General features: G+C 37.2%; 2 protein-coding genes across 5 annotated transcripts; one reads left to right on the top strand and one right to left on the bottom strand.

Annotated features, from left to right (window-relative positions):
- Positions 1–77: 77 nt before the first annotated feature.
- On the top strand, positions 78–7,760 carry gid-7 (the record flags this gene model as incomplete). 3 transcript variants are annotated; one of them, NM_071638.8, is made up of 9 exons in its annotated part: positions 78–353; positions 1,355–1,436; positions 1,681–1,811; positions 2,186–2,396; positions 2,631–2,761; positions 2,815–2,915; positions 3,473–3,795; positions 4,859–5,426; positions 6,460–7,760. In NM_071638.8, the coding sequence occupies 8 exons, from the start codon at positions 1,356–1,358 to the stop codon at positions 6,930–6,932; spliced, it is 2,019 nt and encodes a 672-aa protein (NP_504039.5). The 3 variants fall into 3 exon arrangements, with proteins under 3 accessions (NP_504039.5, NP_001317841.1, NP_001317842.1); NM_001330805.3 differs by lacking the exons at positions 78–353; positions 1,355–1,436; positions 1,681–1,811; ... (1 more) ...; positions 2,631–2,761; positions 2,815–2,915 and having other exon boundaries at positions 3,622–3,795; positions 6,460–6,932; NM_001330806.3 differs by lacking the exons at positions 78–353; positions 1,355–1,436; positions 1,681–1,811; ... (2 more) ...; positions 2,815–2,915; positions 3,473–3,795 and having other exon boundaries at positions 4,898–5,426; positions 6,460–6,932.
- mtm-9 (Myotubularin-related protein 9) lies at positions 7,749–13,576 on the bottom strand. Of its 2 annotated transcripts, none has more exons than NM_182367.6 (5): positions 13,379–13,576; positions 11,508–11,992; positions 10,016–10,308; positions 9,168–9,567; positions 7,749–8,074 (listed from the first exon to the last, which is right to left on the bottom strand). In NM_182367.6, exons 1-5 carry the CDS (start codon positions 13,572–13,574, stop codon positions 7,883–7,885), a joined length of 1,566 nt encoding a protein of 521 aa, NP_872167.2. In that variant the 5' UTR covers positions 13,575–13,576; the 3' UTR covers positions 7,749–7,882. The 2 variants fall into 2 exon arrangements, with proteins under 2 accessions (NP_872167.2, NP_504038.1); NM_071637.7 differs by having other exon boundaries at positions 7,751–8,074; positions 13,235–13,576.
- Positions 13,577–16,656: the final 3,080 nt, after the last annotated feature.

Here is a 16,656-nt window from a genome sequence, read left to right as displayed (position 1 = left end):
ATCTCTGCGTCTAGAGTTTGTCCCCACTGCCTCATCATTCCTCCTCTTTCTCTTTTCCCTCTCTCACTTTTGCACAATATCTCGCTGCCCCTCGCCTCCGTTCGATAGTCGTCAGCTGAGAGAGTGTCTGCAGCAGACAAGACAATTCTTACTAAATAATACGCACGAATATATTCTTATGAATTTTTCTACCCCCTACTGTCATTAGGTCTCAACTGGAAAATCTGGAATTCGTTTTTGTAGTTTTCAAAATATCAGTGGCGCGTCGTTCCCACTTAACAACTCAAAGTGGTTCGGAAACCCATCGGAGAAGAGGCTGACGAGCCAGCCGTTGTCCCGGCCAAGCGACAGAGGTTTGCAATTTAAAAAAAGCTAAATATGACGATTTTGCGATACTGTACCAGGTCTCAACACGACAAATTTCTATAAAATTAATGCAAAAGTGTGTGTGCGCCTTTAAAGAGTACTGTAATTTCAAACTTCTGTGGTTACGGAATTTTCTTATCGATTTTTCTTAGTTTTCCGATAAAATTTCGTATTTAAATTCTTTTTTTAAACACCAAAATTTAACAAATGATGAGAACAATTGAGAGAAATCGATATTACGGGAACACAAAATGCTGAGAATGCGTACTGCGCAACATATTTAACGCGCAAAATATCTCGTAGCGAAAACTACAGTAATTCTTTATATGACTACTGTAGCGCGTGTGTCGATTTACGGGCTCGATTCTCGAAACTGATTCAGGCCCGTAAATCGATACAAGCGCTACAGTACTCCTTAAAGGCGCACACTCATTTGTATTTATTGTAATGCCACAAGATTTTGTCATTCATTCTTAAAGGCGCATCGATTCACTCAGATGGGTCTCGGCGCGAAAAAAAAATTTTTTGGAGTTTTTGCGTTTTCTTTCATTTTTCTGTTAAAGCCGACAAGCAGGAAAAGCACTTATGAAATTTGTCTAAACATTTTACGAAAATTTAAAAAAAAAACGACAAAACTCGCTAAAAACCAAGAAATTTCATTGATAAACGCAAAAAAAAAAACTTTTAAAAAACTCTTTTCGCGCCGAGACCCATCTGAATAAATCTGGGTGCCTTTAAGCGGACATGTCGACTTCTAGCGAAATTACGATAACAAAACCTTCAATTTCAATCGATTTTTTGTAGTTTTTACGATTGCAAACATATCAATTTTTGCAAATCGAAAATTCCGCGGCACCTAAAGTTTTAGACTACAGTACTCTTTAAAGGCGCATACCTTTTGACAATAAACAAAACATTGTCGCGTCGAGACCAGCTACCGTATTCTTGGCGCGCGAAAATTGGCAAAAATTTCAAAAAAAAATTCCAGAATGACTGTCGACGAGCAACTTGACGATGTTGGTCGTAAGGGTAAGAAGATGTCTGTAGCACAAAGATTGCAGAATCATGCGGTAAGGGTCTCACAGCGACACGTGGTGTCAGGTTGTCCCGTTATGGTTTGATCTACAAAAAATGCGGGAATTTTTTGCCCCAAAAAATGTGACGTCAGCACGTTCTTAACCATGCGAAATCAGTTGAGAAATATGCGTCTCAACTCCCGCATTTTTTGTAGATCTACGTAGATCAAGCCGAAATGATACTTTTTGACATCATGTTCCGCGATTGAAATGCAACAAAAAAATTCACTTTTTCCAGCAACTATCCCCCAGATCTCAAGATGATCCCGAAGAAACCGAGTCGGTGATTCGAAAGGAAATCGCGTTGGGAAAATATGATAAAGCAACAATTCGAATTATTGCACAATTTTTGGATAATATCGGCTTGACGTAAGTTTTTGACCAGTTTCGGGTCTCGGCACGACATTTTTTATGTTGAATGAAAACGGGTGTGCGCCTTTAAAGTTTCTTTATCGATTTTTCAGAGTTTTTTGTAAAAAAAGCACACGTGGTGTCAGAGTGTCTCATTTCGGCTTGACGCAGAGTTCTCAACTGATTTCGCATGATTAATACCGTGCTGACATCACATTTTTTTGGGCAAAAAATCCCGCATTTTTTGTAGACCAAACCGTAACGGGACAGCCTCGCACCACGTGGAATTTTGGAATTTTGAAATTACGAAATTTTAAGGCGCATGTCTTTTTTCAATAAACAAAAAATGTCGTGTCGAGACCGGCTACCGTATTTTTGACCCATTTTTTCAGAAGCTCTGTTGAAACTCTCGTTGAAGAGACGGGCTTCACAATTGAAACAACGTCGGGTGCCAGAGTCCGTGCGAACATTCTCAAAGGAAACTACGACGCGGCGATTCAAATTCTCGAAACTTCAAATGATCACATTACTGAGGAGACCGCAAAGCATGGATCATATATTGTTAAATGCTTCAAACTAGCTGACCTAGTTCGGAAAGGAAGGGTTCGTGCTAGACTTGGCACATGGTGTCAGAGTACGGTTTGATCTACAAAAAATGCGGGAATTTTCTGCCCAAAAAATGTGGCGTCAGCACGTTCTTAACCATGCGGAATCAGTTGAAAACTCTGCGTCTCTTTTCCCGCATTTTTTGTAGATCTACGTAGATCAAGCCGAATTGAGGGACTTTGACACCACGTGACATGGTGCATCGTGTGTCCAAAATATTTTCAATTTCAGTACTTTGACGCTCTGTTCACAATGCAGAAAATGATACGAGGCGTCATACTTGATCATTCCGAGCATTTTGATTATTTTGACACTTTTTTCAAAGACGTCCTGCTCGGAAATTGCCGATATCAGAATATTGAGTGAGAATTTTTATTTTAAAACTCGATTTTCTAAATAATTGGAAAATTTTCAGCCAAGTTGCCGAGAGGCAGTCCCAGTTGGCGTTTCTCGAGGAAATTCTTCCATCCGACTTTATTTTGCCGCAAAATCGATTGAAGACTATTTTGAATAAAGGTAATTGATTTTTTGAGGACACAAAATTCTGAGAGCTCTGCGTATTGCACAACACATTTGACGCGCAAAATATCTCGTAGCGAAAACTACAGTAATTCTTTAAATGACTACTGTAGCGCACTGGTGTCGATTTACGGGCCTTAATCAGTTTCGAGAATCGAGCCCGTAAATTGACACAAGCGCTACAGTAAGAATTACTGTAGTTTTCGCTACGAGATATTTTGCGCGTCAAATATGTTGTGCAAAACGCATTCTCCGAATTTTGTGATCTCTTAATTGTACATCAGGGGTGGGCTGCAATTGCCGTTCGGCAAATTTTGTAAATTCGGCAAATCGGTAAATTGCTGGTTTGCCGATTTACCGGAAATTTTGATTTTCGGCGATTTGCCGATTTTCCGATTTGCCGGAAATTTTGATTTCCGGCTATTTGCCGATTTGGCGGAAATTTTGATCTTTGTCAAATTGCCGTTTTGTCGGTTTGCCGTTGTTTGCCGCCCACCCCTGATGTACACACAGTAAAAAACTAAAACCTGCATTTAAAATATATAATATTCCAGTCCACGGCGCAGCTGCCGACGAAAAAGCGCCGAAGCTTCTACGCGACGAGCCTTCGAATAGTGTAAAGACGATCCCGTGGCGACAAACTCAGCTATGGGATCACCATAAATTCGAGATTTTCTGCGTGAAATTCTCGCGAAACGGAAAAATGATGGCGAGCGGTGGAAAGAGCAACTCGATCACCCTCTGGAAGTGTGCAAAATCGAAGCTCACTCGAATCGGCGAAATGGCGCCGATCAACGAGGGAGATATTGCCTATATGGAGTTTTGTCAGCAGAATAAGTATCTTCTGATTTGTGGAGGCCAAATGGCGAGATATAATGTAAGTTTTGGGTCAAAACTACGGTACCTGGTCTCGACACAACAAACATCCTTTTTCATTGCAAAAGAGTACTGTAGTTTCAAACTTCCGTTGCTGCGGGATTTTCGAGATACAGTACCCTTTTGAAGGCGCATATCCTTTTCAAATTGAATAAAAATGTATCGTACACGGGAATCAGGGTAGTGGCAAAATTTTAAAAACGATATAAAAATTTTTCCAAAAACGCGAGGGACACATTTTTCGCCAAAAAATAGAAAAACAAAAAAAAACCCGCCATTTTGCTTCATGATCTACCACTTCTAAGGCGCGCGCATTTATACTAAATGGTCTCGCCACGCGCCACGCATTAATTTTAAAATCTACTTTTTTTAATCGTGGCGAGACCATCTCGCATAAATGCGGGTGAGTTTGAAATCGTAGAGTAAGAAAATAAAATACACTGTTGTAAATATTACAGAAACGAAAAATTCTGAGAATCCGTATTGCACAACATATTTGACGCGCAAAATATCTCGAAGCGAAAACTACAGTAATTCTCTAAATGGTTACTGTAGTGCTTGTGTCGATTTACGGGCTCGATTTTCGAAATGAATTTATTTTCAATTCGATAAATAAATTATTTTAATACATTTCAAAAATTGAGCCCGTAAATCGACAAAAGCGCTACAGTAGTCCTTTAAAAAATTACTGTAGTTTTCGCTACGAGATATTTTGCGCGTCAAATATGTTGCGCAATACGCATTCTCCACGTTGTGCCAGGCTGACCCATTACTGTTTGATCTACAAAAAATGCGGGAATTTTTATCAGAAAAAAATGTGACGTTATCACGCTCTTAACCATGCAAAATCAGATGATATGTCTGCGCATCACCTCCCGCTTTTTTCGAAGATCAAAGCAAAATGGGACTATCTGACTCCACGTGCTGACGTCACATTTTCCTGGGGGAAAATTTCCCGCATTTTTGTAGATCAAACCGCAAAGGGACAGCCTGACACCAAGTGCACCACGTGATTCTCAGACTTTTGAGTTTCTGGAATAAGTTAAACCAATTTCTGTTTTCAGCTGACAATATTCGACATCGCGACACGGTCCGTATTCCGAATGTTACGCGTCAACAACACCCACGATGACATCATCGACATCGGCTCATTCTTCTCGTGTGGCTCATTCCTCACAGACACCTATAATCGCACAAGAGTCGTCGCCGGAAACGAGTTTGGCGCGATGAAGGTGTTCGATTTGTCGCGTGGCGAACACGAGCCAGCGATCCGTCAGCAAGCCGGATTCCGGATTCGATGCCTACACGGCATGAGAAGCGGCGATTCGTTCATCGCAGTGGACACTCACAATCGAGTTCGACTCTTCTCATTTGCGAACAATACGACCGAAAATCTGGAGGGAACCACTATTTGCAAGGAAGAGGTGACGATCATCCATATGACTGTGCATCCATCCGAGAGACTTGTCCTAACAACTACGGAGCTCAACCTCAGGCTTTGGGATATTCGAACGCATAATTTGATTCGAATCTTCTCGGGAGCCTGTCAGCGGGAGGAGTTCTCGCGTTATCAAATTCATTCATCGTTTGGAGGAGTTCATCAGAATTTCATTGCTACAGGCTCGATTGGAAGTTCGTTTTTTTTATTTCACTTATTCAGCAGCCAAGGGTGTCTTCGAAAAATCAGAAGAGAAAATCGAAAATTTTCGATTATCACGTGGTGTCAGAGTGTCTCATGTCGGCTTGATCTACGTAGATCTACAAAAAATGCGGGAGAAGAGACGCAGAGTTCTCACCTGATTTTGCATGGTTAAGAACGTGCTGACGTCACAATTTTTCTGTGAAAATATTCCCGCATTTTTTTGTAGATTTTTTTTTGAGACAGACTGAAACCACATGAAGTTGCGGTTTTCGTTTTCGACTTTTTTTAATCGAAAATTCCTAAACCGATCTTTCGGAAAATATCGGATTTTCATTTTTTAGAAAAACAAAAATTGGAAATTTTTCGATGTGTATTTTGGGAAAACGAAAATTTTCGAATTTTTGGTTTTTTCCTGAAAAAAATATTTGAATTTTGGATTTTTTTAGAACGTTTTTTTCACCAAACACACGGTACCCGGTCTCGAAACGATACACTTTTGTTCAATATGAAAAGGCGTGCGCCTTTAAATAGTACTGTAATTTCGAAATCTTGTTGCTGCTGATTTTTCACCAATTTTTGTAGTTTTTCTCAAGATTAGTTGAAATTTTTGAAAAAAATGTTGCGATTTTCATTTTTCGATAATTAAATGAAAGAAAAACAATGAAAAATATACTACATGAACGCAAAGTTCTGAAAATGCGTACAGCACAATATATCCGACGCGCAAAATATCTTGTAGCGAAAACTACAGTAATCCTTTAAATGACTACTGTAGCGCGCTGGTGTCGATTTACGGGCTCGATTCTCAAAACTGATTAAGACCCGTAAATCGACACAAGCGCTACAGTATTCATTTAAGGAATTACTGTAGTTTTCGCTGCGAGATATTTTGCGCGTCGTGAGAAAGACAACGAAATATATTACAGTAAAATTGTCGTGTCGAGACCAAAAATCGCAAAATTTCGCGTTTGAGTAAAAAAAAAATCGGATTTTGTCTTCAACTTGACAACAAAACTTTTCCAGAAGAAACCGACGAATCGCTACGCGAAAACGACAAAACCAAGCGAAAACACGGCCGCGTCGTCATCTGGAGTGTTCAGGACAGTCGTCCCCGCTACTCGCTCGTCGGCCATCGAGGCCACGTGAACGCTGTCGCCTGGAACCCGGCGGATCCGACAATGCTGGTGAGCTGCGGTGCCGACGCGACGATCCGCGTCTGGTCGTTGGATCGATCCGAGACCGCTGACTACTCGGAAATTGTGCCACGGCGGATTCCGAGACACTTGAAGCAACAGAAGAAGTCGTCGTCGTCCATGGTACAATGCGACATGATGGAACCGTCGACGAGCAAGAACGGCGGCGGCACATATGAGCTGTGTACGAATATGAAGGAGATGCTGAGCACGAAATCGGAATTCGAGTCGGACTTGAAGCAGGAGCAGGAGTGGTTGAATCAGGCCGCACGGCCCGATTGGATTCTTGATAATAATGACTAAGCCATGGGAGCACAAAATTCTGAGAATTCTGCGTGTTGTGCAGCATATTTGACGCCGCGCAAAATATCACGTAGCGAAAACCACAGTAATCCTTTAAAGGTGAGGTACCGAAATCTGGGAAATATTTTTAAACGATTCCAAATTTACCCCTGATTCCGAATATCGATGTGAAAAAATCAACAAAAAAAATCCCTGATTTTATATTTAAGCTTGAAATCACGAATTTCATTTGTGCCCCGTTCCCTTTTTCAAATACGTGCTCAAACAAATTAGCATTAGAGCGCGCTTGCATCGCTTGATTTTCTTCGTTTATTATATTTATTTTCGCCGAATTCAATTTTTTTAAACCAGTTTCATTCATTTTTGTCGAGTTTTTATCGATTTTTTTCGACAAAAATGAATGAAACTGGTTTAAAAAAATTGAATTCGGCGAAAATAAATATAATAAACGAAGAAAATCAAACGATGCAAGCGCGCTCCAATGCGAATTTATTTGGGCGCGTATTTGAAAAAAGTGATGCGAGACATAAATGAAATCCGTGATTTCAAGCTTAAATATAAAATCAGGGAAATTTTTTTGATTTTTTTCACATCGATATTCGGAATCAGGGGAAAATTTGGAATAGATTAAAAATGATTCCCAGATTTCGATGCCCCACCTTTAAAGGATTACGGTAGTTTTCGCTTCGAGATATTTTGCGCGTCAAATATGGTGTGCAATACGTAGAATTCCCAGAATTTTGTGTACTGTAAACTGTGAATAATTATTAACATTGTAAATCTCATAAAAATCGTTTTAAAAAGTAAAATTCGAAATTCATAGAAATTTTCATATTTTTTCAAATTTTCAGTACAAGTGGTGGAAAGCGTTAGTATAAATAAATTATGCACACAGGAGGAACAACTACAATTTACTGGGAATTTCAATATTTGCAACAAGAGATCCACTACTACATTGGCGACAAAACGCGAAGTTCTCTCGAAAGTTCGACGACACTTCGACGGAGCGATGATGCTTTTGCGATGAGCTCCTTCTCGCGGAGCTTCCAATGATCGGCCAAACTTTGAATGGTTTCGGTTTCGGGTGTCGACCAACTGTTGTCGGGGCGCTGCCAGCGGAAGAAGAGGCGATCCCAGATTTTCTGGAAAAAGGAAATTATTTTTTCAGTTCAACTTTTTTTGGATCAAAAAATCAGAAAAATGCGTGTAAAATCTCAAAAAAACTTTGAAAATTTCCTAAAATTCGCCAAAAATTCCTAAAAAATTTTTTTTTCGACTAACTGCAAGCTTCGGGAATTATTAACAGGTATTTTTCGAGACTTTGCAAACATTTTCTACATTAATTTTTAATCCAAACATTTTTTTTGAAGTATTTTTCGCAACAAAAAACTACTTTTTTACGTTTTTCTATCTCGGAAATATTTTCTTCGATTTTTTTTTGAATTTTTTTTGCGTTTTCCGGTTTTTTCTCGCATTCAAAAATTTTTTTTTAGCAATGAAAAGAAAATTCTTTCACACATTTTTTGCCGCAAAAACATTTTTTCTCATTTTCGGGTTTTTTTATTTGGAAAAGAAAATTGTTGCTTCAGGGGAAAAAACATTTTTTCAAGATTTTCGTGGTTTTTTTTTGCTTCGGAGACACTTTTTTCACGGTTTTTTGATTTTTTGAAATTTAGAAAAAAACCTTTTTTTTTCAGAAATTTTTTTTCATTCGTTCAAAAAAAAACATTCAAAAAAAAAATTTTCCTCGATTTTCGGATTTTTCGCTCTCGGAAAATGGTTCATTTTAATACAAAAATGCAAAAAAATTTCCCGTTTTTCGTTTTTTGCTTTTAGAAAAAAACTAGTTTTTAGTTTTTAATGTTTTTCGATTTTTTTCCGAAAATAATTTTTTTTTTCAGAAAAAAACTCGTTTTTTTAAAATTTTTCTTTTTTTGTGTTTGGTTTTCAGAAAAAAAAAATTGCATTCGAAAAAAAATTGTTTCCCCGTTTTTTGGATTTTTTTCAAATTTTTCGCAGTGGAAAAAAATGTTGAAAAAAAACTCAAAGTTTTTTTCAATTTTTAATTTTTTTGCCTTGTGAAAAAAAAATTTTTTTTCGGTTTTTCATTTCAGAAAAAACAGCATTTTTTTTCGCAATTCGTTAAAAAAATCATTTTTTTTTCCCCGTTTTTCGGGATTTTCGCGTTGGGAAAATGCTTTTTTTTTTCAAATTTTACGATTTTATGCTGCTTACAATACACTGTGGCGCAATACTGGGCCAAATAACGCCGGGCGTCGGATCGTAACAAACATTCACAAATTGTTTCATATTTTCCGGGTGGTGAACATGAGACCACAGTGAGACAGTCTTTTTTCGGATTCCGTTATCCTTCTTCTCCTTTTCACAATTTCCCAAAAAGCTTCCAAATTCCGATGCGTAGGCGTGCTCGAACAAAAAGATGAGAAAATTCTCGTCGAACTCGAATGACATTGGATATTGGGCGATCATTTGATGGACGGCGTCGAGGAAGACGAGGAAGACGGGCGACTCAAAGGGGCCGGTTACAGTACCCTCTGCGTAGGCGCAATGGTTGTTACGGAGACTGAACGGGTGTCCGCCGCAGATCCATTCTCGCTCGATTACTGATTCGAATCTGGAATTTTTCAAATTTTCGGTTGACACAAATTGGGGCGATTTATTTAATTTGGCCTAGAAATCCAAAATTAGGCCATCAACTTGAAATGGTTTGAAACCGGAATATAAAATTTGCGGCAAATCGGCATTTTGCCGGAACAGGAAATTTCCAGCAAATCAGAAAATTGCCGGAATAGGAAATTTGCGGCAAATCAGCAAATTGCCGGAATAGGAAATTTGCGGCAAACCAGCAAGCCGGCAAATTGCCGGAATAGAAAATTTCCGGCAAATCGGCATTTTGTCGGAACAGGAAATTTCCGGCAAATCAGAAAATTGCTGGAACTGAAAATTTCCGGCAAATCAGCAAATTGCCGGAATAGGAAATTTGCGGCAAACCAGCAAGCCGGCAAATTGCCGGAATAGAAAATTTCCGGCAAATCGGCAATTTGCCCATTCTTGCACCGTACCCTCGGATCGTCCTCGCATCTGCATCCAGCAAAATCTGCGCCAACGATGAAGCAATCAGAGTCGAATCGAGTCCATCTCCACCGTGAATCACCACCGGAACCTCTTCGAGCCTCTCATTATAGATACATTGAGCAACATTTGCAGCGGCTTCTAGCGATGCGGCCACAGAGGATAACCATCCAGCTTGTCCAACTCGGCTGACCCATCGATCCGATGTCACTTTTCGTTCGGAGCACACGTCGACCATTCGTGTTAGAGCATCGTGAATTTCTCGCTGGCGGGGGATTGGGCACTGCAAATTTTGTGATATTTTTAGGCTTCATGGAAAATCGGAAAATTTTGTTTTTTTTTTTTTTTTTTTTTGGAAAATTTCGATTTTTTTTTAAATTTTTGGAACTTCGGATTTTCGTTTTTTTTTTGTGGAAATTTTCTTTTTTCTGTATTTTCGATGATAATTTGCTCTGGAAAATTAGTGAATTTTCGGTTTTTTTTCCTGAAAATCGAAAAATTTTGGATTTTTTTTTTTGGAAAATTTGCGAATTTTTCGAACATTTTTGAAGTTCGGATTTTTTTTGTTGGGAAATCGAAAATTTTCCGATTTTTGTTTTTTTGTTGAAAAATTAGCTTTTTTTTACTTTTTTAAATTTTGGATTATTAACCAAATTCGTTTTTCGATTTCACAAAAAGGGTTAGTTCGGTCTATTTTTGGTAAATCGAAAATGTTTTTTTTTTTCCGAAAAAAAAAACCGATTTTTTTTTGGAAAATTCTCAAATTTTCGATTTTTTTTTTGTACTGTAAAACCTTTTTGGATTTTTTTTTTTTGGAAAATCGAATTTTTTTAAAACATTTTTCGAAATTTCGGATTTTTTCTAGAAAATCGAAAATTTTATTTTTTTTTTGTGGAAAATTGCCGATTTTCGTTTGTTTGGAAAATTAGCAAATTTCCAATTTTTTTTTTTGGAAAATCGAGAAATGTTTTTTTTAGAAAATTGACAGTCTTGGATATTCAGAAAACAATCCAAATTTAGAATAAATGATTTTTTTTTTTGAAAATTTGTGAAATTTTGATTACTTTTCGAAAAATTTAGTTTTTTTCTTGAAAAATCGAAAATTGGAAATTTTTTGTTGTCATTTTTTTCTTGGAAATCCGAAAATTTTTGATTTTCTGGAAAAAATCAGATTTTTTAAAGAAAATTTTCGAATTAGCGATTTTTTTTTTGGTAATTCGGAATAATTCAAAAACGTTCGGTTTTTTGATAGAGAAATTCAAATTTTTTTTTTGAAAATAGAAAATTTTCGATTTTCAGAAAAAAAATCGGATTTTTGGAAAATTTCTCGAATTTCGGATGTCTTAAAGTGAATCTTTTCTCTGAATTTTTCTTTTTTTTTGTGGAAAATTGGCAAATTTTCTATATTTTTTTTGTTGGAAATTTGCCATTTTCGATTTATTTTTCCTCAAATTTTTAAATACTTGATCCTTTCCCTCGAACCTGAATATATCTCCACTGCCTATAATTGCCTTGCGGCTCGGCACCTCCACCTTTAGCCTTCGCCGCAGTAGCCGATGATTTACTCCTAGTATCAATAATATATCCTCTATTAACCGTAATCATCGAGTTCAGGATCGTCTCATCTTCGCGACACCGTCGATTCGTCGGCCCAATCAATGGCTGAGAGCATCTGACCAACGGCGATTTGGTCTCTTTATGAAAATAGCTGAGCACCGGAAATCGGCCACCTTCACGGAATGTGGCCGAGATTTTCAAATAATCATCTCCGATTCCTTTTGGAACAATCAGTTTTTCCGGGTAAGTCGGACAAATCGCAAAATTCTCGTTAACACTGGAAATTCGAAACGCATCTGTGGAGAGCATAAGCCTTGCGAACTCTTGCTCCAGATCGAATGCGCTCCAGCCATCGTCGAGAATTGTGAATGGGGAGTTGTAGAAGAATGCGTAGTCGTGGAGGAAGCCGTCTGGAAAATCGAGGGAAATTTGGTTGAAATTGAGACGAAATTAAGTTTTAAAGGTGCTTTAAAAAACAGAATATTTGAAAATTTTAGAAAAGAAAAGAAAATTTTGAATTTTTTTTTTTGGTAAATTAAAAATTGGAAATTTTTTGATTTTTTTTTTTTGGAAAATTCGAATGTTTAACTTTTTTTCGAAATGTTTAACAATCGAAAATTTGAAAATGTTTCGATTTTTTATTTGAAAAATTTTTTTTTGGAAAAATTCGGATTTTTTTTGGGAAAATTCGGATTTTTAACTGTCTATTTGGAAAATCGAAAACTGGAAATTTTTAGAATTTTTCAGGAAAAATTCCAATTTTTTTCGTTGTTTGCAAAATCGGAAATCGAAAAATTTCCTTTTATTTTTTTTGGAAAAATTCGGATTTTTAACCTTTTTTTTCAAAAATTGAAAATTGAAAATGTTTCGATTTTTTTTTTTGGAAAAATTCGAATATTAATTTTTTGGAAAACCGAACATTTTCGTTTTCTGATTTGTTTTTTGGAAAAATTCGGATTTCAAATTTTTTTTTTCTTTTTTGGAAAATCGAAAATTGGAAATTTTTAGTTTTTTTTTTGGAAAAATTTAGATTTTTTTTTTGAAAAGATCTAAAATTTCAGATTTTTTTTTTAATTTCTGGAGGAAAATTGACTATTCTGGAAGAAATTCGTGTTAAAAAAATCCAAAAATTGGCCTAAAAATCGATAATTTCACATAAATTCATAATTTTTTGCTGAAAACTACATATTTTGTGAAAAATTCGCTGAAAAATCGAAAATTAACCAAAAAATCAACAATTTCCCGTGAATTTTTATTTTTTAAGCGAAAAATTGGTTATCCCGGAAGAAATTCGCTAAAAAGTCGATAATTTCCCATGAGTTCTTTTTTTTTTTGCGAAAAACTGGCTATTCCGGAAGAAATTGACTGAAAAAATCGGAAATTAACAAAAAAAATCGACAATTTCCCTTGAATTTATATTTTTATGCGGAAAATTGAAAGAAATTCGCTACAAAATCAATTAATATAGCTAGAAAACGTGAAAATGTCAAAATAAGGCAATTAATTTGCGCGGAGAAAAAATTCAGAAATAATTATCTCATTCTTTTAAAATTTCCGCAAAATTGAAAAAAAAATCAATTTTTTACAGGAATTCGGTCTATTTTTTGCAATTTAAAGCAAAAAAAATTCCAATCTGCGGCAAAATCCCTTACTAATATTCGACAAAGATTCAATTGTTCTCGCCGTTGCTCTGCAAATTTCCAAATCTCCAATTTCGAAAATAATCAATAGGAAATTTTTGCATTTCAGCGCCAGAAGCCCTCCTCTCTGTGGATTTTCCTTGGAAATTGGCTCACAAAGTACTCGATCGACGGCTTTATGCAGAAGCCAGAACTCTTCTGCATTGTCTGGAACTTCTTTGCCGACTGTAGTTGGTGCGAAGATCAGATGATGACCGAAAATGCAGATATCTCCAACTTGCGCCGGTCTCGGGCCTTTTCGCATGAATGCGTCGCGTACTCGGGTTACTTCGATCAATTCTGATAGCTCCATTACTGAAATATTAAATTTTTAGAATAAAATATGAAAATTTGAACAAAAAACAAAGAAAAATCGAAAATTAACGTGAAATTCGGCTAAAAAAGGCTTAAAAATTAATAAATTAAATTAAAAAATCTGGAACGATACTCCGAAATGCCGGCTTTGTTTATCGCCGTAAATCTACACCGATTTTTGGCGGAGATTTAAATCGATTTTTTTAAAACTGTTTCGTTCTAGAACCTTTTTCCCGGTCAGAAATATGCAATACACATCTTGCTAGTGAAAAATGAACAAAAAATACAAATAAGCACAGCGAGACTCAGAGAAATAGACGAAATTGGAGTAGCGGAGCCTCCGGAAGAAGGGAGCTGCTGGACGGCGGATGACGAAAATGGAGTGAAACGGATGGATGGAGAAGAGAAGAAGAAGAAGAAGAAGAAAATTATGGAAAAGGGCGAGTAGTTAAATTAGACTCGGAAAAAAATGAGAGAGAAAAAAATGAATATATTACTGGGTTTTTTTGGGTTTTCTAATGGTTTTATTTGGTCGGATAGTGAAAAAGAACACAAAAAATGACAATATTTATTCAATTAAAAATATATATTCTCACCGGTTTGCAGATTTGCCGGAAAGTTTGATTTTCCGCAAGTTGCCGATTTGCAGATTCGCCGGAAATTTTGATTTTCCGCAAGTTACCGGTTTGCCGATTTGCCGGAAAGTTTGATTTTCCGCAAGTTGCCGATTTGCAGATTCGCCGGAAATTTTGATTTTCCGCAAGTTACCGGTTTGCCGATTTGCCGGAAAGTTTGATTTTCCGCAAGTTGCCGATTTGCCGATTCGCCGGAAATTTTGATTTTCCGCAAGTTGCCGATTTGTCGATTTGCCGGAAATTTTTAGAGGGATTTTATATAAGACGGAAACACTTAAAACTGTGCTTTTTTGAAATTTTTGTCCGTTTTCTTTAGATATTTTCATAGAATTTGCCTATTTTTCAAAATATATGTATGTAGTAGCATTCATAATTTTTGTCTTTTTAAATTTACATTCTGAAATTTTCAAAAAAAAAAATTGCAAACCCACAATTTGCCGAAAAATCGGCAATTTGCCGGTTTGCCAATGTGCCGGAAATTTTAATTCCGCCAATTTGCCGGTTTGCCGAAAAAAAAATCGTTTGCCACCCCACCCACGGAGCAGGTATTACGGGAAAACAAAATGATGAGAATGCGTACTGCGCAATATATCTAACGCGCAAAATATCTCGTAGCGAAAACTACAGCAGTTCTTTAAATTACTACTGTAGCGCTAGTGTGTCGATTTACGGGCTCGATTTTTACAATCAATTCATTTTTGAATTTCGACATCGATACTCTTTTTTCCTTGATTAATTGTATTATTCTATCGATTAAAATTGTTTTAAACTCATTTCGAAAATCGAGCCCGTAAATCGACACAAGTGTTACAGTAGCCATTTAAGGAATTACTGTAGTTTTCGCTACGAGATATTTTGCGCGTCAAATGTGTTGCGCAAAAGCTACAGTACCAAGTAGAGCATGCATCTTCTTTATTCCATAAATTATAACAAAATCAAAATTCATAATCTCAACGGGAAATCGGAAGCACCCCCCGTCCTCTTCCCATTCATGACCATATTGTTGGATAGTAATCTAGTAAGCAAAAGCATGACACATCACCAGCACAAAAGAACCGCCCATCCCTAAAAGGGTCATCTGTCAAGTCAATCCCCCCTGTCCCGAAATATACACACACACACTTGTTGGTGGGGGATATCCTATTTATAAATGTTTTCAAGTAAATTCAAGTGATTGACTACCTAATTCATCTTTTTGAGTTTCGAGTTTGACCCACACAAAAGTGTTTACTTTTCATCTTATTGCGCGGCAAACAACACCACTATTACCCAGACGAGAAATTTTGCAATTTTTCGCGCCAAAAATACGGTACCCGGGTCAAGGTCTCGTCACGACAAAATTTTGTTAAATGCGAAAAAAGGCGTGCGCCTTTAAAGTGTACTGTAATTTCAAACTCTCGTGGCTTGCTGCGAAAATTTTTTAAAGTTTTGTATAGAAAATTTATGTGTATCTATTGTTAGATTTAGTTTTTTTGTTAAGTAAACAACACATTTTTAAGGAAAGACTTCGAAAAAATGCTGAAAATTCGGCAGAAACGTATGTCTGAAATTACAGTACTCTTTAAAGGTGCACGCCTTATTGCAAAATATAGCAAAAGTTGTCGCGTCAAGACCGAATGCCAAAAAAGTTACTTTTTTCACTTTTGGTTCTTTTTTTGGTTTCAGGTTCTAGAATTTCCTAAAAAATTGGAATTGCCCCCCCCCCCCCCCTAAGCCTATGTCTAAGCCTAAGCCTGAGTAAAAGCCTAAGCCTAAGCCTGTGCCTTAGCCTAAGCCTGAGCATAAGCCTAAGCCTACGCCTAAGACTAAGCCTGAGCCAAAGTCTCAGCCTACACCTAAGCCTAAGCGTAAGTCTAAGCTTAAGCTAAAGCCTACATAGGCCCGGGGTTCCTGATGATGTCGTTACAAGACTCAACTAGACTAAACGTTCTTCAATCTTCTTTTTTTTTTGAAACTTCCTCCAACCAATAAGGAAGCCCACTTAGGAAAAGTCCACACAAACATTCCACTCCCCCCCTCTTGTCCTAAGTGACCGTCCTAGTCGGAACGTCTTCCAAGTGTCACTAAAAATATGAATTCCAATTCTTATGACAAACTGGTGAAAGAAGTGGATGAAGGTTGGAGGGGGGAGGGGGCCCTGAAGACGTAAGCAGCAATTAATCGTTTCGAATTTAGGACAGACAAAATGCGTCAAGCAAGAGAGGCTGAAGAGGAAGAAGAAGTGCGCCCGACTTTTACTGTCAAAACTGTCCCGATTTTCCCTCATTCCCCCCACTACCTCAATGTCTCGCGTTTTCCCTCATTTTGCCTCCCGAATCATCGCTTATTTTACGGTATTACGCATTTCCTTATGGATATTTGAATACTTAATCTGTCATTGCAATATGCATATTCAAATCGAGGGTATTTTAGGATCCTGTGAAGTGTCCGCTGCTTTCTTATCGC

Source organism: Caenorhabditis elegans, chromosome V (assembly GCF_000002985.6).
Source record: "Caenorhabditis elegans chromosome V".
In the NCBI taxonomy this organism is placed as follows: Eukaryota; Metazoa; Nematoda; class Chromadorea; order Rhabditida; family Rhabditidae; genus Caenorhabditis; species Caenorhabditis elegans.
The sequence above is the reverse complement of the archived record's forward strand: the minus strand, read 5'-3'. Positions and strand labels throughout refer to the sequence as shown.